The following is a 26,446-nucleotide window of genomic DNA, read 5'->3' on the forward strand; positions in this document are numbered from 1 at the left end:
AAGAAACAGTACTTCCATAGCTCTCACTTAACAACAGGCCAGTCTCAAAATTTTCATAAGGCTCCCATCAAGTCTTCCTCTTAATGCAGTACAGACAGGGAGAAAATGTTTTATGTCTACCTGTTAGATACACACAAGAAGGCATCCTAATTTACCCATCTTTTGTTCTTAACATACAGAGACCTCCTTATAATTTTAGACTTCATCTAACCAAACCTAACAAATCCCACAGTGTGTAGTTAGGCTCAACAAGTGCTTGTTGTTGTTTGACCTTCTCATGCCAGTGGCACAAGGAGAGTTACAGGTCCATAGTGGCCGGGTTCGGTGGCTCACGCTGGTAATCCCAGCACCTTGGGAGGCCAAGACGGGCGGATCATGAGGTCAGGAGATCAAGACCATCCTGACCATGATGAAACCCTGTCTCTACTAAAATACAAAAAAATCCCCAAAAACAAAAAACAAATTAGCCAGGCATGGTGGCATGTGCCTGTAGTCCCAGCTAAGTGAGTTGAGATCATGCCACTGCACTCCAGCCTGGTGAAAGAGCAAGACTCTGGAAAAAAAAAAAAAAATTTACTAGAGCCAGGCATGGTGGCTCACACCTGTAATCCCAGCACTTTAGGAGGCTGAGGTGGGTGGATCACCTGAGGTCGGGAGTTCGAGACCAGCCTGACCAACATGGAGAAACCTCGACTCTACTAAAAATACAAAATTAGCCCGGCATGGTGGCACATGCCTGTAATCCCAGCTACTCGGGAGGCTGAGGCAGGAGAATTGCTTGAACCTGGGAGGTGGAGGTTGCAGTGAGCTGAGATGGTGCCACTGCACTCCAGCCTGGGCAGCAAGAGCAAAACTCCCTCTCAAACAAACAAACAAACAACAACAAAAAACAAATACAGGTCCTTAATTTGATATATAGCTGATGCAATTTGTATTAAACTAGGTCCACTCATCTTACATAGTTTATACTTTATTTCCAGTTTAGCACAGTGAGAAAACACAGAAGGTAGAATCTGATAAGGAGGATTTAAACCATAGCACCAACACTTCCTGCTTGTGTGACCAATTTCTTCTATCAAAAAATGGAGATACTATAATCTACTTAAGTTTTTTTATTTATTATTAACCAAATGCCAAGCCACATGGCAATGCACTATATAAATCACAAAGCACTGTATGAGTACTGGTCTGGTCGCTGGGTTTTTTTTTTTTTGTTCTTGTTACCATAGTATGTCTTAGTACAATAATGGCATACTCAAGCTCATCTGTACTGTGTTATTATCTCAGATCTGACATAATTGAGAAAACTGCTCTGAGAGTTCGGACTTCCTGGGATCAGCGTCACAGGGGATCTGAGTGGGCTTCCTCAAGCCATTTTGGGCAGGCTGAAGAAGCTTGTTGGTATCTATATGCTTCCAGGTTGGTGGGGCCAGCTTCTGCTAGTTCTACCATATGCCAACTGGCGACACACAGGAGCATGCTAGTGCCACCAGCTCCACATATACACACCCACTGCCACCCCCAAGAGGTACCAGACTGTTGGACAACTTGGCTGCTAGCCTATGAAAATGTGGAAACGCTGAAGAAACATTAGCCAGCAAAACACATACTGGCAGCTGAATCAAATGTTTAGGCTCTTCGATGTACCCAAATAAATCGTTTGTGTGTTCTAACAAATGTTTTCTTTGGAAAGCATTTTTCAGTGCAGATGCTTTCAAAAGTACCCATTTTTTATGGGTTAAATCAAGGGCTCAAAGCAGCAGAAGGGTGGGGAATGTTTTTAAACAAAATTGCATCAGCTGCAAAAAAAAAAAAAATGTTAACATTGACTGAGGGAAGGCATCTTTGAAAAACAGAAAAATTGCCAGTGGTTTTCAAAGTTAGATTTTTACAAATTTTTAAGTGTTAAAAAATTATAAGCATCCAAAAATAAGAAATTTATTCAAACTTGGCAAGGGACAAAAAACTGTGCTAATTTAAAAAATATACATTGATAAACATGGTTCCGCCAAAAAAATGCAAGCAAGCAAGCAGTCAAGAAGTTAGGAATTATAAATTAAACTCTTCTTGCCAGAGACTTTTAGTAAGCAATTGCAAACACATTTAAGAATTTTTATACTGAAAATAATGGTTTGGGCAACGATCATATTGCAATTCAAATACATTAACTTCCTTCACAAAATAGACTATACAACCAAACCCCAGACAGAGCTCCTGACATACTGCCAGCCTCTAATGCAGGCACAGTAATATACTGTTAAGAGACAGAACAACTGATTCCTGTTCTTAGGCAACAATGTAACGCATATGTAATTTATTTGGACTATGGTACCCTTTTCCAGTTTAAATACAACTCCATGACAATATCTTTTAAGACAGGAAAAGTTACTAAACCATAAACTATAAAGCTGATACCATGGAGGTACCTGCTTTAAAAAAAGCATGGTGGATATTTCTCCTGAGGCTCAAAACAAGGAAACTCCATCTTAATAGTGACTAGTTTCATCACCATCAAGAGACCTTATATGCAACTACTGACATCAATGAAAATACTACATTCACAATGGTGTGAGCTATGGATAAATAGAGCTAACAGATCCAGCACAATGGCTCCTGCCTGTAATCCCACCACTTTGGGATGCTAAGGCAGAAGGATCACTTGTGACCAGAAGAAGTTCAAGACCACCCTGGGCAACACAGAAAAACCCCATTTCATTTATTAAGAAAGCTAATTGATCTTTTAAAGCAAACTGATCAGTTGACCGTAGGGCAAGGGTTTTAAACAGTATTGTTCTCCATTCACAAATTAACTGGTTGTACAACTACACTGGCCAAATCAGACTTTTGACGCTACAGAATCATTAAGTGTTCATTAAATCAAACCAAGTGATATAAAATGATGCTCAGGAAAAGAAATGCCGACTTATAACAAATGCCGAAGAAAACCTTAAAATTCTGAAATGCTTTGAGTAAAAGGAGGAAAAAATATAATATCCATGAATATGTAAAATCACAGTAACCTGCTAAATGATTTAAACCACAGATGAAGAATTTAAAGACTAATATTATGAGTTTTCTTTCAAGAATAAAGAAACACTGACAATAACAAACATCAACAACTGAAACTTTCCCCATTATCCTCATATTATTCACTGTAAATGTTCCATTAAAGAACGTCTTTAAAAAATCTTCAAAGTTCAACTCTCTATAATTAATTCAATTCATAAAATTATCAATATAATTGAATAATAGTTTATAATAGCGTGGTGGTTCCTCAGGCACATATAGTGTATCTTTAATACATATTATGAATAATTTCCTTATCAGACATCTCAGTAGTATTGAGTATAACACCAATTGCATTTAAACATAAATGTCATAGGCTGGATGTGAAGGTTGATTCTGGGTTGCTTATAAACCATAAATTTCAGTTTATTTTTATCACCTAGTATGCCTCAGAAGGAATTCGAAGTAATCACAGCTACAGTGGAGCAACTTCAAACATAAATGAAACAAATAACCGGCAGATCGATACGAGGTGACAGACTCCCAGCTGAAATCTTGCCCCAGCGTGACCCTCTACTGCCCTTCTGCACTCTAAAGACTTAATGAATCACCAGGAGCACACCAAGATTGTGTGTGTTTTGCCCGTGTGAGAGCTGGATTTATATCAGTACCAAAAAAGGATCATCCCCTGCCATGAGACAAATACAATAAAAGACTCATTTCTACAAGATACTGGACATGATGGTTTCATGCAGCATATGTACCTATCGTATAAACACTTCATCATTCTAAACTGAAACATCAAGAATGTCAGAAAATCAGAAAGGCTAATGAGGGGATAATTTTAAATGATATGCAGTTTGTAGCAAGTTGTTTCTATATTGGCAAAAGGAAATGGTGCAACAGCAATATACAAAAAGCAGAAATGTAAAACCCATTTAGCTTTCTGAATATGTTTTGCCCCAGGAAATGTGTAAAATAATTTTGTTATTTAACACTGAAGATGCACCTGTGGGCACCAAAGTAATCTTACTTAAAATAATCACCCTGTGGAGAAATCTTAAGTTCTTTAATAAATAAAAATCTATGCAATAGGGCTCTTACCAGTAAAAAGGAAAGCCACAGTATGAGACAAAATGCCACCAATCTCCCTCAGAGGTAGCTTCCTGCCATTTAGCTGAAAGATACAGAAATAGTCTGCATGCCTTTATACATGTTCAGTTTCTCAGTGGCTCTTTGAAAAGGCATCATTGTCCAAACACGACCAAAACAGACAGGGCAACGACATTTTGACAGACTTGCACGGACTCCAGCCCAGCCCTTCTCAGAATAAGTTCCATCCCACTCCTCACCTTGAATTACAGCAAAATGGAAGATATAATAAGCAATTCTCAAAGTGTAGCTCCCTAAAAAAATGGACAGGTCTCAACTATAGTATGAAAGGTGGAAAGAAAGATTAACCAACACCGTATCACAGGACACAGAACATCTGCCCAGCAAGACAAGAAAAACAAAGAATATGGAAAATAGGTAAACATAGCACAGGACAAAAAGGAAGTAAAGAAAGAAGAAATGAAAGAAAGAGAAGGAAGAAAACAGCATGCAAAGGAGGAAAAATCACTCACTCTTAACATTTACACAACCTAAAAGAAGGCTTCATGTAACAGGACTTCCAAAAGTGATTATCAATGAACAGGGACTCAAAGATGAAAGGATAAGACAATAGAAAGATGTCACCAAGCCAATAAAACATACCGAAGACCAAAAATGTATCAATTCAGTACTCATAAACACCACAAAAACAGCACGGAAATGAAGAGACATGACTAAAAATAAAGGAAAATGGCTAAAATTGAATTAATAATGTAGAAGAAAGGCTCAATTCCAAAGAATAAAGAGGAGAAGGAAATACTCTTTTTTAATGGAGAAAAGATAAGAGGCATGAAGAACAAAGAGAGCCTGAAAATTGCTGATCCTGAAGAACCCAAAAATTGGATAGAAAAATATTTCAAGTAAAAATAATATAAACTTTCCCTAACACTAAGAACAGATTGAAATAACAGGGAGTGTTCCAGGAAAAATTGCTACAGAATGATCCAAAAAAAGTTATATCCTTAAGTTACTGAACTTAACTTAAAAGACAAAACAAAACAAAACAAAACAAAACCCTGCAGGTGTTCAGGCAGTAAAGAGCAATTCACTGACGTGGGGGAAAAATCAGACTGGTCTCACCCTTCCATTAGCAACACTCAATGCCAGAAGACAAAGGAGCAACGTTTACAGATTTCTAAGTGCAACCCAAGAATTTCACAAGGCCAAATATCTTTTGACTATAAAAGAAAATACATTTAAATGTGCAAGAAGTCAGGAAATGCATCATCCACAAGACTTTCATAAAATAAACTCTCTAATAATAAAATCCAGTCAAACGAGTCATTAACAGAGATGCTATGGCAAAAGGATTACTTTCACACTAAATTTTTACAAAGTTCTGAGGAAACGTATGATCCGATTACTTTATTTAGTCAGTTGGAACTTAGAATAGGAAAGTAGCTGTTTAATACACTCAAATATAAAATTTCTCAGGGAATGCAGAATGTGGTATTTTCTTAAAATTACTTGACAATGAAACCTCATTGATAAATAAAATAAAAAATCATGAAAAAGAACCAGGGATGAATATAAAACAGATTTAAATACAAAAACTATAATTTGCTGTTTGACTAGCAGATAAACTCTTTAAGAGCACAGTACAGGTTTCTTAATTTTCCAGAGGACCAGATAGAAACTTCTACATGAGCAGTTAGCTTGTAAATTTACTAAATCTTCAACCAGTAAAAGGAAATCTTGAAACTTCAGTGCAAAGTTTACCGTAGGTTTATCACTGTATGTTCCTATTTTAAAAACTTAATTATTCCATTAGTAAAAGATGTATGTTCATCTAAAAATCTAACTACATATTGAGTATGTAATTAAAAAGTAAAAATTTTTTGTTCTGTTTCTGCTTTTTTCAGCTCTTTCCTGCAGGCCAACCTTCTCTGCTCAGCCCATCAGAACACTCATTCTACTGTATAGAATGAGGTATTGTCCAATTCTATAATTACAAATAAAATCAAATTAGATCTTTAAACCATATTTGTTGTAGTTTTGTTTTGTAACAGGCTTAAAAGATCTCATTTTCCAAACCTGATTTTCTTGGTATCATTTCTCACTTCCTTCTTATATTCAACCCCACATACACTCAATAATTAAATCATCATTTTATCTACCTCCTAAACATGCTCCAAATCTACTCATTTTTCCCATGTCTACAGCCAAGCGTAGGCACTGCTAAAGACACCATCACCATCAGCCTCTTAATCCGGCTGTTCCACTTTATTTTTCATTCCAGTGCTTTTCACATGCACTGAATTCCTTAAAGTGTAAATCTCATCATGTCCATTTCTTTCCTAAAGCTCCTCACAGACATACCTTCTTAGGTTCTAAGTCTCATTATACTTTAGGCTCCTCTTCCCTTCAACAGGTATATTTCTCTGAGCACTCTACTCTCAAATCCAGTCGATCTTTCCTCAGTTCCTCAACTGTGCAGTGAACTTCTGGCCTATGTTCCTTCTCCACCACTCCTAACCCTCCTTTGGTTTACCTCTAGTCATCTGTAGGTCTCTTTTAGCTTAAGTATCCTTTGCACTGAAAAATCTTCACAAGAGAACCCCAACCCCAACCAAATTTAGGTTGGGCGATCCCAACATATGTAGTCACAAAACCACGTACTTTCAATCAAAGCTTTCCCACACTGAATGGAGAAGTGTCTTTACGCTGGTCTGCATTTACTAGTAAACCCCATGCAAGCACACATTATACCCACTATATTCATGGTTGGAAGCCCAGAAACTGGCACATACGGATTCATAAAAAAAAAAAAAAAAAAAAAGCAAGTTGAGGAATTAATGAATGGGCTAGGACAGAAAGTGTTTTCGTTTTGCTTTTTGTTGGTTTTTGTTTTCTTGCTGTTTTTACAGCTGATCCATACAGTATAAAGCTTATTTTAATCCTCTCTAAAGCAACAATTGTAAAAGTTGTTCTTCAGCAGCCACTCTCAATACACTTTTGAAAAATAAATAAATGAAACAGGTACAAAAGTAATTTAGGAGCATGCCCCTCTACAGCGTCTCCAAGTTGACAAATGATCATTCCAAGGAAGGGTTGCTCAAGATAGAAATTGAAGCTTCACCATCCATACACTCTCTTTCAGATCACCCTCACAACAATCATCAGTATTTCTGAATTCTACCTCAGAAACATATAATGAACTTCCTATTACTATGTCAGGTGTTAACACTGCAGGCCAAGCCATCACCATCTCATGCTGCCCTACAGTAGGGTCCCTACTTCAGTACTTCAGTTTTTTGCAATCTTCTAATCCATTTTCTTTTTTTTCTTTTTTTTTTTTTTTTGAGACGGAGTTTCGCTCTTGTTACCCAGGCTGGAGTGCAATGGCGTGATCTCGGCTCACCACAACCTCCGCCTTCTGGGTTCAGGCAATTCTCCTGCCTCAGCCTCCTCTGTAGCTGGGACTACAGGCACACACCACCATGCCCAGCTAATTTTTTGTATTTTTAGTAGAGACAGGGTTTCACCATGTTGACCAAGATGGTCTCGATCTCTTGACCTCGTGATCCACCCGCCTCGGTCTCCCAAAGTGCTGGGATTACAGGCTTGAGCCACCGCGCCCGGCCTTCTAATCCATTTTCTATATAGAAGCCCATGTTCTTTGCAGAACTCTTGATCATATAACTCTCCTGCTTGCTATTTTTTAATGACTGACTACACTTAGGGTGATGTGAAATAATATCCTCACCATGCTGAAAAAAGCTAGCTAGCTAGAGTGTGTATGTTAAATTCAGACTAACAGGCAATTAAGTAAAATGCATTACAAGAAAGATCACTAAGCAATGAGACATAGAGTCAATTTCCTAGGAGTAATTTTAAAAATACTAAATGAGTACACCTACTTAGCATATTTCAAAATGTATAAAGTCAAAATTTTTAGAAACACAAGGAGAAACTGACAAAGCCATCATTAGAATCAGAGATTTCAAACAATTCTTTCACCCATGGGAGATTGGTCAAGAAAAAATTCAGTAAGGTTATAGAAATTTTAAGAAAAGTAGGGAAAAGCTTTATCTATTGGACAAACATACAAGGATGTATACAATAAGAAGATAACATACGTTCTTTTTCTTTTTTTTTTTTTGAGACTGGGTCTTACTCTGTCACCCAGGTTGGAGTGCAGTGGTGTGATCTTGGCTCACTGCAACCTCTACTTCCTGGGCTCAAGCACCTCAGCCTCCTGGGTAGCTAGGACTACAGGTATAAGCCACCATGAACATCCAGCTAGTTTTTGTATTTTTTTTTGCAGAGGTGGGGTTTCACCATGTTGACCAAGGTAGTCTTGAACTCCTGAGCTCAAAGCGATCTGCTGACCTTGGCCTCGGAGAGCTGGGATTACAGGGATGAGTCACTGTGCCCAGCCAGATAACACACATTCTTTTCAAACACATACAAAGCATTTACAAAAATTATCCTTGAACTATGCCATATAGCAAAGCCATAAAAAATTATACCAAGCAGGCTACATGCTATAAATATAACACAATGAAATTAGCACTTGGTAATTTAGTATAGTGGTTTAGAATATACCTCTCAAAAAAAGTTATAATGAAATACAGAAAATGAATATGATTAAATGAAAATACTTCATATCATAACTAATGGGATTCTAGCAAGTTACTTTATAATATTGACGAATTAATTCTAATGTTTATATGGAGAGGCTAAAGACCTAGAATAGCTAATATAATATTGAAGAAGAGCAATGCTGAAGAAATGACATTACCTGACTCCAAGAATTACTATAAAGCTACAATGATCAGGACAGTCTGATCTTGGCAAAAGAAGAAACAAATAGATCAGTGGGACAGAACGGAGTTCAGAAATAGACCCACATAAATATAGTCAACTAATCTTTAACAAAGGAGCGAAGGCAATAAAATGGAGTAAAGATAGTCTTTGTAACAAATGGTGCTGGAAAAACTTGACATCCACGTGCAAAAAAAACTGAATCTAGCCACAGAGCTTATACCCTTTCATACAAATTAACTCAAAAACAGATCACAGACCTAAATGTAAAATGTAAAACTCTAAAACTCCTAGAAAACTTAAGAGAAAATCTAGATGATTCTTGGTTCAAAGATGACTTCTCAGACATAAAAACAAAGACACAACCTAACATAAAACCAAAGACACATAACTGATAAGCAGAACTTCATGAAAATTAAAAATGTTTGCTATGTGAATGACACTGTCAAGAGAATGAAAAGTAACAGACTGGGGAAAATTATTTGCAAAAGACGTATCTGTAAAGACTGTTATCCAAAATATGCAAAGAATTCAAAGTACAAAAATGGGCCAAAGACCTTAACAAGAGACCTCACTGAAAAAGAGAAAAAGATGGCAAATAAGCATATGAAAAAAATGCTCCACATTATATGGTATCAGGGTAATGCAAATTAAAGCAACAGTGATACAACACCACACTTAGAATAACCAAAAGCCAGAACACTGACAACTCCAAATGTTGGTGAGCATGTGGAGCAACAAGCAGTCTCATTCATTGCTGGTGGGTATGCAAAATGAAACCATCACTTGGAAGACAGTTTGTTAGACTCTTACAAGGCTAAACTAACTCGTATCTCAGGATCCACCAATCTTTTCTTTTTTAATCCCCTCAAAGTCCAGGTTCAGGGCTTAAGGATTCAGCAATCTTACTGTTCAGTATTTAGCCAATTGAGTTGAAAACTTACATGTACACATGGATGTTAATACCAGTGCTATCTATAATTGCCAAAAGTAGGGAGCAACCAAGGTATCCTTCAGTAGGTGAACAGATAAACTGTGAGACATCCAGACCATGAAATATTCAGTACTAAAAAGAAATGTGTGCTATCAGCCATGAAGAGACATGAGGGAAACTTACATGCATATTGCTAACTGAAAGAAGCAAATCTGAAAAGGCTACATACTATTATGATTCCAACTATGTAATATCCTTGAAAAGTAAAACTATGAAGACAGTAAAACAATCAGTGGTTGCCAAGGGTTGGGGAGAGAGAGGGATGGATAGGAGGAGCATAGAGGATTTCCATGGCAGTGAAATCACTTTGTATGAAACTGTAACAGAAGACATGTGCCATTGTACATTTATTAAAATGCATAGAATACATAACACCCAGTGGAAACCCTAATGTAAATTAGGAACTCTGGGTAATCACGACACCTCAAGGTAGGTTACTCAGTTGTAATAAATGTATTATCCTAGTAGGATATGTTGATAATGGGATAGGCTACATGTGTGTTGGGGCAGGGGCTACTACAGGAAATTTCTACTTATTCTGCTCAACTTTGCTATAAACCTAAAATTATTTTAAAAATAGTCTGTTTTTTAAAACACACACACAAAACATCAAGGAATACAGCTAATGCTGTCTAAAGAGAAATTAATTTTTTAATTAAAGATTAATTAGCTCAGGAGCTAAATTCAGAAGATAAAGAATATGAGGATAAACTCAGAAAATTTAAGAAAAAGACAAAGCAAAATAGAGAACAAATATACAATGGAAAGAAGCAAAAGGAAATGCTTTGAAAAGACTATGAAATTGTCAAATCCCTGGTAAGATTTATCAAATAAAAAATAATGTAAAAACAATGATTATGAAATACACTAAAGCACAAGGGGAGACATGAGTACAGATATGGCAAGATTAAACATGTAACAGACTACTGTGGATATCTTTGTTAAGTGCTGAACTTTGTCCCTCCAGAAACTCATATGTTGAAGTCCTAACCACTGTGCCTCAGAGTATTCAGACTCTATTTCAACGTGGGAACTTCAAAAGAGGTAATTATGATAAAATAAAGGCATAAGGGTAGACCCTACTTCAATGGCTGGTTTTCTTATAAGAAGAGGAGATTAGGACACAGAAAAACAACCAAAAAAAAGACATGTGAAGCCAGTGGGCGAAGATAGCCATTTCCAAGCCAGGGAGAGGGACCTCAGAAGAAATCTACCCTACTAAGACCTTATCTTGGATTTCTAGCCCTCAGAAACATGAGAAAATAAATTTCTGTTGTTTAAGTCATGCAATCCGTGGTACTTTGTTACACAGCCCTAGCAAACAAGTACAATCTTACCCTAATGCTTTTGAAAGCTGACAATAAACCAAATACAACGTACCAAACCTGACTCAAGGAGAAACTGGAAACCTAGTATTACCATTAAAAATTGAATTTTTAAGTTCAAATTCTACCCATAAAAAGCCACTCATCCCAGATAATTTATAAATGGGTTCTACCAAATCCTTAAAGAGTAGATAATTGTTTATTCACATTCTTCTACACTATAGAAAAGGATTCTAACATGGCTACCAAAACCCAGTCAGAATTGTTTTAGGTTACGGGCCAATCTCACTTGTGAAAATAAATGCAAATATCCTATATAAAATGTTACTAAACATATCACAGTGGGATATAAAATTATAATGATCAAGTTGAAGAGAAAAAGCATTAAACATGTATTTATAAATTCAACAAAACTAAATAGTAAATCAAAATAAAAAGTAAAAAGAAAGTCTACCATCTCAGAGAAAAATAATTTCTATATCTTTAATCAATCCTCAATATCTACCCCATCATCCCTTCCAAAAAAGACCACCATTCAATAGAAAAATAAGCAAAAGACAAAAATAATGCCACAGAAGATGAAGTCCAAATAATCAATATACATATGAACCATTAAGAACAAAGTATAATTAAAACTATAGTGAGACACTACTTAACGCACACCAGATTGACAAAACTTCAAATGTCAGCTGACAACAACAGGTAGTATGTAAGTGGTAAAATGGAACTATTAAACAGTACTATTTAGGAACTCTTGCAGGCTGAACACGGTGGCTCATACCTGTAATCCCAGCAGCCTGAGAGGATGAGACAGGAGGATCGCTTGAGGCCAGAAGTTCGAAACCAGCCTGGGAAACATGGCAAAACCCTGTCTCTACAAAAAATACAAAAGTTAGCAAGGCATGGTAATGCCTGCCTATAGTCCCAGCTACTCGGGGGCGTGGAGGCCAGGGGATTGCTTGAGCCAGGGTAGTGATTGCTTGGGGCTGCAGTGAGCTGTTTTGTGCCACTGCACTCCAGCCTGGGAGAAAAGTGAGACCCTGTCTCAGGAAAAAACAAACAAACAAAAAACTGTTGCAACCACATGGGAAAACAATTGGACATTATCCAGTAGAGTCGAAAATATTTCTACAATCCAGCAATTCTTCTGGGTATATATTCCAGAGAAAATCTTCTATATTTGTACCAGGACACATTTAAATGACTGTTCATAGCAGGATTGTTTAAGATAGCAAAAAGCTTAAAAAATGGAAATGTCCATTGCTGAAAAATGAATTATGGTGCAGTCATAAAATATGATTCTATTCATTTGTGGAAATAAATAATCCTAACTATACGCATCAATGTGAATAAGTATCAAAAACATCAATATCAACTAAGAAAAGCAGATCATAAAAATATGTACAGTATGGTACTATTCATATATCTCAAAACAAAAGTAAATGAGACATAGTTTGAGCATGTACTTACATATGATGAAAAAAAAAGGAAATAACACAAAATTCAGCATAAATGGTTATGTGTGGGACTGCTACTGTCTGAATGCATCCCTCTAAAGTTCGTGTTGAATCCTAATCTCCATTGTGGTGGTAATGAGGAAGTGATTTTTAGGAAGTGATTTAGGAAGCTGCCTTGTCCCTTCTGCAATGAGAAAATGCAGCAAAGAGTAATCCCTGGCCAGACACTGAATCTGCTATAGAGTTATATCAGACTTCCCAGCTTCCAAACTCTGAGCAATACAAGTATTTATAAATTACCCATTCTAAGGTACTTTGTTATGGCAGCCCAGACAGACTAAGAAAGGGACTAAAAGGGGTCTTGAAAAAAACTACTAGAAACAATCTATTTTTTTTTTTTGTTAGGTTTCTCTGTTATTATGTCTGACAACTTACATAGTCAATACATACATATTCTTTTTTACCTTCCAAATACTAAATAACTTAAAGCAACTCCCCTGTGCTTTTTCAACTAGAGTGATTATTTTAAATGGTTAAAATAAGAACTTTTGAAGTCTGATTTTAAAAAACATTAACTTCATTGACTAGGATTTGCTTTATTAAGGTGATATGCTCATAACACGATAGAAGCAGTTGTTTTATTTTATTTATTTATTCATTCATTCATTCTTGAGACGAAGTCTCTCTCTGTCACCAGGCTGGGATGCAGTGGTGCTCACTGAAACCTCCATCTCCCAGGTTTAAGCGATTCTCCTGCCTCGGCCTCCAGAGTAGCTGGGCCTTCAGAAGCGTGCCACCATGCCCGGCTAATTTTTATATTTTTAGTAGAGATGAGGTTTCACCACGTTGGTCAGGATGGTTTCCATCTCTTGACCTCATGATTTGCCCACCTTGGCCTCCCACACTGCTGGGATTACAGGCATGAGCCAAGGTGCCCCACCACAATTGTTTTATTTTTAAAGCATGAATAGAAACTTAATTTGCAATACAAAAAGCACAAGAAAAAGTGGTTAAGAAAATCCTCAGAACGCTCAGCAAACTAAAAGATATTTAGGAGGAGGTTCTGTTTTGTGGGTTTTCTTGATCCTATATGCACTGGAAGGTAAATGTACACTTAGGCAAAGACAATGTCAAAAAGAGTATCTTCCATTAAAAAATAAAAAAAGAAATGTTGTTGCTAGATGCCTCATTATAAAACTGTTGAGTTATCACAAATGTGTAGATTTGTAATCATAAATACACCAGGTATAGGAAAAAACACTCTTCATATTTGTCATTATACTTAACCATAGCCTAAGCAGTACATTCATTTTACCATGACATCAGCCTAGCCATGGAGAGTAACTGCTTAGGAAAATCCCTCTCTTGCCATTTTTCATATAATTAACTCCTGTAAACCAGATCCTTTCCCTCATCTACCACATACTGGAAAACTCCATCTTAATGAAGATATTTTCAATATTTCAGGTTTTTTGCCACCCATTTTTCATTTTTTCAGGATTTCATTTTTCTTTCTCTTGTCATATATAACCATACTCTTTAACATTTCTTTTCCAAAAAAGTAAAACTCATTCTCATTTTCTTTCTTTCTCCTTCGCTCTCACTCACATTTCATTTATCCTTTTGTTCAAATATTCATTGAAAAAATCTCTATAAGGCAGCTTAATACTACCCAGTATGAGGCTAGCACCCTCTCCCTGTGTACCATCACTCACCTCAGCGAGGAATCCCTGTATCTTTGTTCTTGGAAGTCCAACTGTATGGAATTTCCTAGTTCTGTGCTATGGCTCAACCAGAATGCCAGGGAACCGACCCTGGCACAATCTAAGACTTAACGTACAATAAAAAAGCCACTTGCATTCCAGCTCTGCTGTGCAGAAGCTGCCATATGCCACCACCTTTCTTGGTGCCGGTACGATTCAACTTAGTGATGTCGGCATGGACCTTTAACTACCCACCCCATTCTTCTCTCCAGGATCAGTGTCCCTGGTTCATGAACCTCCATCTGAATTACTACATTCCTGCTTACCAGGTGTTCTCCAGCACCAGGTCCTCTCAGTTACTGCCTGTCAACCTTGCCTATAACTTACTCCTGGCCTTTGTATTATTCATGCATATTCTAAGTATAAACTATTGTTACCATTGTTGCTCATAATTGTGCTCCAAGCTTTACTATCTGGTCAAGTCCCCGATGTCCCAATTATTCACATATTTCTGTCATGTACAAAATCAGAATCCTCCTTTTCCTCATGTTATGTTTTCTCTTTCCTAAACTGTCAATCACCAATCCCTGAGGCCACAAAACTCTGGCCTAAGTCTGATTGGTCTATGGCATTATAGATAGTCAAGATCCGAAATCCAGGGAGCAGAGTGGTCTCAACCACAACAGACAGCAGTAACTAAGTACCATATGAAAAGGCAAGAAAAGGCCACAATCTTGCAGGTTCTTAGAGTCGTGTGGAATTGATAAGCAGTGAATCCAGGCAGGTGGTATTCTAGGGCAGATGAGCCTTCCTCATTTGAGTACGTCCATTCATGTGACAGCAGCCTCGTCTCCTACAAGGCTGCGTCCCAGGAGCAGTTCTTCAAACGGAAATGGGAAAATCAAGGAAAGAACAGGAACCAACAGGGGTCTATAACCGAAGAGCCTTGGGTGAGGAGTACAGCAAGGGGGAAGAGCTGAAAGTGAAAAGGGAGAGAAGACACAAGGAGAGAGTTCTTGGTGGATTTGAATTATCTCAACTACATTTCTACATTTTTGGAACTATTTTCCCTGCAGTGTTCCATCATTCTTGGGTTTTAAGAGCCATTCCAGCGGGACTCACAGGGCAGAAGGGAAGCAGCTGCCGCAAGCATCTCGCACTCAGAAGGTGCAGCTCACACACACTGTCGCCGATATGCCCACTCTCCTCGCTGGCACATGGAAGCAGTTGGTCCACGGGATTTCCTTCATCAGCTTCTTTTATTCGTAGGCCATGATATGTCTTGCTCAGGGAAGGGTGCCAGCTTCTCCCACAGTTCCTGGTCTCTGAAGTTGGAGGCTTATGATGAATGAGGCTCTGTGTGGACTGGAGCATGCCCTCATGCACCCAGTGTGGCCTTCTCCTACACTCCACACTCATCCTTCCTTCCTGACTGCTCGTCCCGCTGATTTCAGCTCTGGCACCAAATACATAAAAGCAACAGCTACACAAATGTGCTTACTAGTTTCTACCATCATAGGAGGTCAAGTCCTTGTAAGTCCCATATTCAACACTGTTCCCCTCATTCTGTTTCTCTTTTCAAATCCTGACTGATACAGAATTTGGCACCAGAACTCGTTCCAGAAAAACAGAACACTGAGGATTCCTCCAGTTTGAAGATGAACTGTAGCTGATACTGTTTCCCAGAAATGTTCAATAGAGTGTCTCCAGTCACGTGCTCTTCCAGAATGATTCCACTCTCCCATCAAGGGGTGGAGGATATGTCCCCTCCTTTTGAATGAATGAGCCTGTCTTTATAATCACCTAGATGAACAGAACGTGGAGGAAATCAAGTGGCATCAATTCCATGGATGATGCGGCTTCTGCCTAGTGTTCTCCATACCCATCTGCCCCAGTGTAGCTATTCTGTTAAGGAAGCCTCGGCCACATGAAGGCGTTGCAGTCAACAGGCTGGCTGAGACCCAGCACTGATCAGAAAGCATTTCAACAAGAGAGCCTTCATGATTTCAGCCATCAGCCTTTGAACCTCAGCAGCCACTGAGTAAAGCAAGGAGACGCTGCCACCTCCAAGTCCTACCCAACTAAGTCCCTTCAAGAGCAAAACACATACTGCTTCTGCTTTAAGCCGCTAACCTGGGATGCTCTGCTTTTCAGCAATTGATGATGAAACTGTGGTTGTCACAAGGTGCCTAGATTCCAAGTCTCGGTTAAAAAGGACACTCAAGAGCCCCTGGAACATCTACCCTTCAATTTGGGTGCACATGATAAAGAACGGGAAAAGGGATTACTCATGGCAGAAGGGTGCAAAGCCAACAACCAGGATGATCACTGTGTGCAACATTAGAAGGAGGCTTTAAACAAGGCTCAGGGTCCCAAACCCCAGACCCTCTGTGTAATTACTATCCTCTTGTTAGTTAACAATCCTGGCTCTGAGAACTCTCCATGTGTTTGCTCTCAATTTTCCGGCTTCTCATTGTCAAGTGGCCTTTCATTTTCCCCTAGATGCCAGCTATTAGCACACTAAATTAAAGGAGTCATCCCTGAGATGTGAAGCTATGAATATCCCAAAAGGTCCCTCTCACAAATTTTCCCCTTTAGACTCTCTGCTGTGTGAAGACAGACGAAAAGAAAAAGCTACACAGAACTTTTTCTCACTTTGATAACAAAAACAATCAAAAAATATTCCCCACGAAAAGGTTCTTTGAAATCCAAAGGATCTCCTACCCTAAAAGAGGCAACAGCCCTAGCCTATCTGTTAATTCCAATGGACTGCTGCCGGCTAGGTATTAACTAAACTTTAAACACGGCTCCGGAGCCACAGCTTCAAGAGATACATACAGTGTGTCTTAGCAAGTGTATAGGCTGTAAGTAAGTGCATGCTATCACCCCAAGGGCTTTTAACAAGACAACCAATCATGCCTCCTGAAACTAGATTTTAGTTTTATCAGATATGCTACAAATAACATTTGAAATAAAGGAAAGTTTGTTAGGCCAAAAGGTCTGATGAATTCTAAAAGTGGTTCATCTAGCTTTGAAGGCACCTAAAACCATAGCATCACCATGTGAAACTGTGGTAGTTTGCAAAAAATCAGATACTTATTAGATTTTTTTTATAATGGGTAATTGAAATATTATCACTTGCTTCATTTAGCTGCAAAAATGATTTGAATGGACTTTTTCTTCGAAATGTCTCATAAGAAGGCATAAAATTATATTTTGGTTGACATAAATCATAATTTGTTTGACTATTAATGGAATTAGTAAGATGAGAATTCTTTCAAAACTCCCAACCACGTGTCTATGACAACAGTAACATGTGCCTGCAATCATAGTCACTTACGTTCTTGAAAAACTGTGGTTGGCAGAGTAATGGCCCCCTAAAGATGTCCATGTCCTAATCCCTGATATCTGTTAGGTTACATGGCAAAGGCGAATGAAAGTCACAGATGGAATTAAAGTTGCTAATCGCCTGACCTTAGAATAAGATCATCCTGGATTATCTAGGATAGCTCAAAGCAATCACAATAGTCCTTAAATGTGGAAGAGGGAGGTAGAAGGGGAGAACCAGAGAGATGGTAGTACCAGAAGGACTCCGCCCAAAGCTGCTGGTGTTGAATGGACCAAGGAACCTGCGTAGGCCCCGGAGTCCAGTAAGGAAATGGATTCGGCCCTAGGACCTCCAGAAAAGAACATAATCCTCCCAATACCTTGAGGTTAGCACAATAAGACCACTGGATTTTTGACAACCAGAACAGCAAGATAAATTTGTGATTTTTTTCAAAACCACTAAGTTTGTGGTAATTTGTTACAGTGGCTAGAGAAAACAAATTAAAAGCCTTTTTAATAAAAATACATTCACTTTCATATTAACTCTCTTGCTCTAACAGCACACAAAGAGTTGAAGCAGCGTGTTAAATATGAATAATCCACTGATTCTTAAATTGGAATATTTGAGAAACTTACATTCCATTAGACTATAAGATATGCTGAAAGACTGATTATGTGTAAGACACAAAAAAATAACACTTCTTGAGTCTATAATTATTCATATTATTAAATGAAATTCTTTAGAGAAGTAAGAAATTAATTCTCCCCTAACATCAGCTTGAGAGAAGGAAAGCTGCCTTATTAAAATAGCATACAAATGTTGATACATAAGACTATATAGATATTATACCTCAATAAATGATTTTAATAATCAATTACTATGCTGATTTAACACTATAATGTTCTCATAAATCTAAAAATTTTAACTGAAATACTATTTGAAAGATACTCATATCATTTTCATGATCACTGAAAATGTCTGGTAGAACATATAAATTACTTTGGTAAGGCAGTGTAAATAACTTAGCTGAAGAATCACTACAATCAAATGGCCAGAGAATGAAAATGTGTAAACACAAAAGAGAAAAATCAGAAGGGAGGGAGCAAAAGTGGCAGGGTGGGAGGGGAGAGGGAGAGGCAGAGAGGACGTGGGGGGAGAGGAAATTGAAGGAAGAGAGAAGTGGGAGAGGAGAAAGATAAAGTGGGAGACGGGGGAGAGAAAATGGAGAGGGAGAGAAGATGGGGGCAGAGAGGAAATGGGGGAAGAACGTGAGGGGCGGAGAGGAAATGAGAGAGGGGAGAGATGAAGTGGGAGGGGGGAGAGAAAGGTGGGTAGAGGAAGGAGAGGAACTACAGGAAGAGGGAGTGTGGAGAGGGAAAGAGTGAGAGAAGGAAGGAGAGGAAGGGCGAAAAAGACAAATGGACCTCACAGATTCTGGCTGAAATGTAAGTCTTTGACTTGCATTTGTTATTTCAAATACTGTCTAAATAAAGGTGTCATTTCCGGAGTCTCCCCTCCGCTTCTACAGCACAGCAGTGCCCCTTTGGAGAAGGGCTTCTGTCTACCTTTCTTCTGCCACTTCCAGTAGACCCCCTGGAATCACTGATTATCACACATTTAAATTTAAGAGGAAATTTTGCCAGGGACTTTTGTGCCCAAAGAAAAAATATACACTTTTGCATTTGCTAAGATTTTTTTCTAAGCTAACTTTTCTTGGTTGCTCCCATTTTTTCCAGTCAATGTCATACTGTGAATTCAAGGTCTAGTTCAAATATCACTTTCTATGTGAAGCCTTCCAGAATCCACATCCCAATTCCCTGCCTCTAATAAATGTATATGGCACCAATCACATAAAATTTTAGTATTTGAGATGATGAAGTGTTCGAGGCAGGGTCTAAATAGAATTTGTCTTTGTAGCCCAGTGTCTAACAAATAATAAATGCTAAATATATGTTTGAATTGTAGTGCCTGCAACACTATAGGACAGAAGTTGCCAACCTTCTGTAGGTGAACCAACTACCACAGCATATCCAATGTTATTTCCTCCAAGAGAACTGGCGATGATTCTACTCTTTATCAACACAGAGTATAACAATTTGGAAGTCCCCAGTCAGACCCAACACCAGAAGCTGCCATATAAGTAGAACACCTGGACCCCATCCCAGCATGCTGTTCAGTCAAAGGAAATAAAATATACAAATACTGATCTAAGTAGCCAATTTCCCTAAAGCCAAACTGACTATACTCTAAACACAACTAACACAGCTTAAAATGATAAAAACAGCTATTTTAATGAGCACTAGTAACTATCAGGTAATATGCAAATGCTTTAGAATTTTTTTCTCATTTAACCTTCACAACAATTTTACAAAGTAGAAACTATTACTGTTATTGCCATATCACAGACACAGCAGCTGAAATACGCAAGCAAAGTTGAACACTGATAGAACCAGGATTGAATACAGGCAATTTAAGTACAAAGCCATTTTTTTAAACACCACAGCAAGTTCGATACTCTCCATGTGCCCCTTAAATCCATTTAAAAGTTTACTTATTCAAAATGGCAGTGTAAAGGCATTTGTACAGCTTTCTTTTAAAACTCACTGAAAATGAGTAAAGCAAATTAAAAAAAAAAAAACAAAAACAAAAAACTCCACCTTAAGTGAAAGTAAAAAGTCACAAACTCAAATTCCCAATCAAAGCACACCTATCAAATACCATGAAATGTGAGAGGCTACTGGGAGATGATATACAGCTCCTCACTCTTCAGACAAAACACAGAATTCCCTAAAAGTAAAAATCACAGTTACACAAGACCTATCCAATGACCCTTTGATTAGAACAGCCATCAGACATAATCAAGTGAATACAGATCAATATCTCAGAAAGCAGAGAAAGGGTTGTTAAAAGAACAAACACACAGGCACAGCCTTTTGTGGAGCCCAGCTCCCTCATGAAGGGGTTCTACCAGATGTGGTGGAAAGAAAGAAAACAGGAGCCTTTCACATAAGGGGCACTGCTGTCCCAACGGAAGCAGAGTAAAGACTGGAAATTACATCCTTATTTAGACAGTATTTGAAATAACAAACTCAAGTCAAAGATTTGCACTCACTAGCTCATATGCAAATCACCAGTGCCCCTGTTCCTACTGTGCTTTGGCAAACACTAGCCCCATTTAAAGACAGGCGACACTCAGGGAGAGGCCAGAAGAGAACTGCAGGTAAAGGTAGCAAATACCAAAAGCCAGAGAGAAATATAAGCAAAAGACCAATGAAGAACAATCACAGGAAAAACAATTCAAGAAAACAGATGAAGAATTTAGACAAATATCTCTTCATAGACTCCAAAAAATTATAAAAATTACAGACAAAAGTTTATTTAAAAGAAAGAAGTTCAAGGCAGATGTACAAGTATAGGTTCAGGAAGTACAAGGGTTCATGTGATACAATAACAGATAACTAAAAGAAATGAAAACAAGTCAACACAGCTATGAAATACTACAGAGATGAAAAGCTACTTTGGGAACAAAAATGTAAAGAATTTAACTGAAAATACAATTTTTAAAAAAGTTTCATTTGAAAGCACATTAAGTGAAACTAAAAAGTTAAAGGTGAAGGCCAGAGATACGGAAAATCAAGGAGAAACATCACACATATTTTCAGGGTTACTAAAGAACAAAATAGTGTACTTTAAATATAATTTTAAAACCCCTCGTCATAAAAACAGACTCTACTTCTCAGAGATTAAGAGCAATATCCAAGAAAAAATGACACGGAATGACAAAAAGTAAGACAATCGATGAAGTTCCTGAACTTTCAGGTTTAAAATAAATTGTTCATTAGCATCTTGGACAAAAAAGCAAAACAAGAACAAGTGAAAAGATGAGTTTGATTCAACCTTCACAATGACACCAAATGCCAGATGACGGGGAAGCCATGTCTCCATATTTCTGAGGGAAGTGACAATTAATACTATATAGCTTTGATAATTATAATTAACAATCAGAAAATAAATGTGAATAACTTTAATTTTAAAAGAATAGTAAAACACAAAAAGGAAAAAGGGAATCCAGAAGGAACTTTGTTAATTTTCCCATTGTCCTAACAAAAAGTCAAAAGATTCTATTTAAAATTAAATTCAGTCATTTCAAAAAACAGAATTCAAACTTTGGAGGTTTTTTTTTTATTAACTGTTAAGTAATATCATTTTGGTAAAAGGAAATTAATATTAAATAAATCAATTCCTTCAGCTTAAATTCAATTCCTTTTTATTCCACTGGAAGCAAACTAAAAAAATACTCTTTATAAGAGATGCAAAGTATAAATATAATCTTATTTTAATAAAACCGTTTCTAATTATTTGTATGTATGTACACAGAGATACTATAAGTAATGTTCACCAAATGTGAACCAAAGGTAAGAAGCAAGGAGATAATGGGGCTCTGCATGCTTTAATGGTTTTAAAATGAGCAATGCATCATCTTTTCAAATAATCAAGCTATTTTTCTCCTTCATTAATTCCATAATTTTTCCCAAATCTCCGTATATCATTTTGTTCCCATTTCCCAGATAAATGAGATACCCAAAATTGAAGTGACTTGACAGAAAAAAAGAGTGACCCAATTCAAGACAATATTTTAATAAATACTGTGATACACCTACTAGCTGGTATCATTATCAAGTTTATTGATGTGGCTCAATAAAAACTTTTAGTATAATTATATATGCCTGGAAATAGGATTAATGCAATAGGAACTAAGAAATTCCAAGGCTTATTCAACATAACAGTAATGCAGCCAACCAAGTCTTACAGAAAGTGGCCAGGCACCAAGTGCATGTTAGAATTAATGACCTTTGAGGGCACTTCCATTTCTGAAAATGTCTGACTTTGTGATGTGAAATCATACAATGTCATGAATCTCTCTTATGCTAAAAAAAAAAAAAAAAAAAAAGCTTTAAATCTTTTTGACAAATATGTCCTTTTTTCACACCCATAGCAACTCTTGAAATAGGCAGGACAGGTGTTATTAGTTCCTCTTTGCAGATGAGAAAGTTAAAATTCACAAAGGAGAGGGCACTGGGTTCCCAGATCAAACAGACAGACAGTTGCAGAGCTAAGGCCTGTCTCTTTTTGAGACCACTTTTATTGTCCAGGCAACTGCTCTACATACACTTACAGCAGCCAATGCTAACAATCCATTTCATTTACGTTAATTGCAGCTTTTGGAGCACCTATGGCTACTTAGTTCAAAATGTTAGAAAAGCTGGAATGCTGCTATTACAATCCCTCTATCCTGTGCGAAGAAAGATCCTTGGAACTTGGAAATGAAATTTAAAGGAACCACAAGCTATACAACCATCAATATGAAATAAACCCTTTTTGTGTGGCATGAAATCGCTCACAGAAAGGCTCGCTCTTGTTTTCTTGGTTTCCAAATGCATGAAGTAAAAGTCACCCCACTGCTAATGCTGGGTGGTTAGGCAGCTGTTCATCAGAGGCAGTCGCAGAGCAAAGTCTTAATGTGAACTCTGATACGCTGGACTAATGTATATGTGGCATGGGTATGTTCTGAACACCTGCTCTAAGCCGGCTGCTAAGCGCTGGGTAAACATACTGAAATGGCTGGGGGTAAGAATAACGAAGCAAAGCAAGGAGCTAGGTCCACAACAAACCACCATATTCACAGAGAGGACAACTGTAGAAATACATTGAAGCATGTAGCCACCAGATTTTATGCTGGTATTTGTGAGCAGGAAATAATGGTCAACTGGAAACTTTTTAGAATTTATTTGTTTTCTAAAGGGTGATGATAAAGGGACAAATCCAAGCGGAATGAAGCTGAGCAAAGGAAGTAACTTAAAAATGAAGTAAAGAAAAGCTTACTGCAAAGTAATGCAAAGGTTTTTTTTTTTTTTTTGGAAAGGGCAGATGAAGATTGCTCCTGAAAGTAAAACTCTCAGTATGGATACAATAGAAATTTTGTGAAACCCAAGTAGTCTATTTAAATTTTAGAACCTAAGCAGAAAGGCACAGCATGATATTCCGTGGCTCTTGGCAGGATTTTGTCACAACTAGCAAACTGGAAATGTACAAAACAGTTTTAAAAGCCATATTCAAATCCCTTTTCAATTATGTATACTATGGCAATATAGCTTCCACTGACATTTTTAAAACTTCGTCTTAATACTGACTTTGTCAAAGTATTTGAAACATAAAGATGAATTTTCAAACTCCGCAATTTTTTCCCTGAATCAGACTTTGTTAAAACTGACAGCATCTGATTCAAGCAGACTTAAAAGCAAGTATCAATGTATCTTCTGTTCAAAGGCATCTACGACAGATAAAATGTTTGAAAAATTATTTTTAAAAACACAGCAGTGAGGCTGGGCACAGTGGCTCAAGCCTGTCATCCCAGCCCACTGGGAGGCCAAGGTGAGAAGATCACTTGAGGTTAGGGGTTTAAGAGCAGCCTGGCCAACATGGTGAAACCTCGTCTTTATCAAAAATACAAAAAATCAGCTGGGCATCATGGCATGTACCTGTAATCCAGCTACTTGGGAGGCTGAGGCAGGAAAATCATTTGAACCTCGAAGGTGGAGGTTGCAGTGAGCCAAGATCGTGCCACTGCACTCCAAACTGGGTGACAGAGCAAGACTCTGTCTCAATGGGACAAACACATTAAATGAAATACTCACTGCTCCTTTCTCCTTAAAGATTTTGAACTCATGAATTATGAGCTATAAGGCGCAATTGTTCAGAATGAATCACATATATTACAGTCGATCATAATATTTTCAGGGTTTATCCTCAGAGTAACTAGTAACACAATGATTCTTTTTGCTATCATCTTCAGTTGTCATAATAAAAATTAGTTACAGAATAATGACACCGCCAAAATTTATAAACTTACAAAGCTAACATTATAACACTAATCTTGTCAAGCATAAAAACTTAATGACAATTGAACAAAAACATAAAGAAATACTGTCTCAACATCATTTATAAAGGAAAGGGATAAATACATTTTGCATGATAAGAACATTTCCATGTTTATATAAAGAGGAGGCAAGAAAATTTAAATTTACTAACTTTGCCACTCTAGTGTTAAGGAATACATAAAATGTTTAACTTTACTGTATAAATGGAATTATCAGTGGTGTGCTGGAGCTAGTTCATCCCCAGCTCATGAGAGCCAATTTTTGAATTTTAAGGAATTCTGCAAGCCAGTTCATAAGCATCTAAACCAGCCATAGTGGGAATAATTACACCACAGGAATTGACAAACACTATAATCAGGCCTCTCCTCTCCCCTCCTCCTCCCAGAGAATCACTTTACCAACACACCAGTGATCCACATACAAATAAGTCCACAGTATAGTTAATCCTCACAGAGTGAATGCACCCACACAGGCAACACTGGGGTCATGAAAAAGAACATTACTGACACCTGCAGAAGTCTCCCTTGAACTGTATCTGAATCAATATCCCTCCACAGGTCAAAACACTTTACAAATACCAGAAAGGAACAATTTTACCAATGAGGATGGAAGAAGACAATTTTAAGCGAAAGATACAACCTTGAAAATCACTTGTAACTGTGAAGGTAGGCTGGCAGAAAAAAGACATGGCAAGATGTGCATTGATTTGGAAGCAGCAAGAGTAACATGGGAAGGAAAATACAAAATTGTATTGCTCAGCAGCTACAAGAGGAATTATGAGGCACATGTCTCTGTGTAAGATGTGTTCAGTGTAAAACGCTATTTATAAAATAGAGCTGGTTTACCATATTGTAATTCTCTTAGTGTCACGTATTATTATTTTTTTTGTATTTTTTTTTAATTTTATTGCATTTTAGGTTTTGAGGTACATGTGAAGAACATACAAGATTGTTGCACAGGCACACACGTGGCAGTGTGATCTGCTGCCTTCCTCCCCATCACCAACATCTAGCACTTCTCCCCATGCTATCTCTCCCCAACTCCCCTTCCCCTGCTGTCCCTCCCCTATTATTTTTACATTATAACCAGTAGGAACTACAAGAAAATCTCAAGTAACTACCACAAATAAGGTAATGCCCTTACCTTATTTGATGACTGTTGAAATTCACAGCTCCCACCCACTTTAATTCATACTGTATTTGTAGGAAACCAAATATTAAAGTTTTCCATGATGATCCTACTTCTATGAGGAAAGCAGAGACTTCAGGGGCAGAGGACTGCATTTGACAGCAATCATGCACCATATGGCACTGGTATTAGAAGTATGTTTGTAGAAAACTGATGTATATTAAACAAAATCTGGCTTCTTCCTTTGTACCAGTGATCAGTTGCATCAAGCGGTTTTCCATTTTTTAATATTCATCTGAAAGCTGATTCTTAAAATACCAGCTTAAGTTCTGGAAAAGAATAATAGCTAGACATGCAGACAAAAACGGGGAGTTGCTTCCATATAATCTTTTTAAGAAGCTAAAAAGAAAAATTACATTTTACTGATAGATATGCACATATAAGTACAGACCTCTGTCTCATATTCAGACAAGGAAATACTCTAATGAGAATAAACTGCCCAAAAGTCATGCTCAAAACAGCAATATTTTCAATGCAATTTTAACATCTGACTAACCAACCTTTATTGTTTTTCTCTTCATATGGATATTCATTCATCCATTTGTTCTTAGAGTCACATTGATCCTGCAAGAAAAACACAAAGACAAA

General features: G+C 37.5%; 1 protein-coding gene across 7 annotated transcripts in view; it reads right to left on the bottom strand.

Annotated features, from left to right (window-relative positions):
- Window positions 1–26,446, bottom strand: part of KLF12 (Kruppel like factor 12) — a 636,627-nt gene that overhangs the window by 290,428 nt on the left and 319,753 nt on the right. For 3 of the 7 annotated variants that reach the window (XM_032277272.1, XM_032277271.1, XM_032277270.1), the window contains one exon: window positions 26,359–26,422. The exons of the other annotated variants lie outside the window; for them this stretch is intronic. In XM_032277272.1, the coding sequence (XP_032133163.1) occupies window positions 26,359–26,391 (33 nt within the window). In that variant the 5' untranslated portion in view covers window positions 26,392–26,422. The remainder of the gene's footprint in view (window positions 1–26,358; window positions 26,423–26,446) is intronic. 7 annotated transcript variants of the gene reach the window in all.

This window comes from Sapajus apella, unplaced genomic scaffold (genome assembly GCF_009761245.1).
Source record: "Sapajus apella isolate SASKATOON/1434 unplaced genomic scaffold, GSC_monkey_1.0 scaffold9, whole genome shotgun sequence".
Classification (NCBI taxonomy): domain Eukaryota; kingdom Metazoa; phylum Chordata; class Mammalia; order Primates; family Cebidae; genus Sapajus; species Sapajus apella.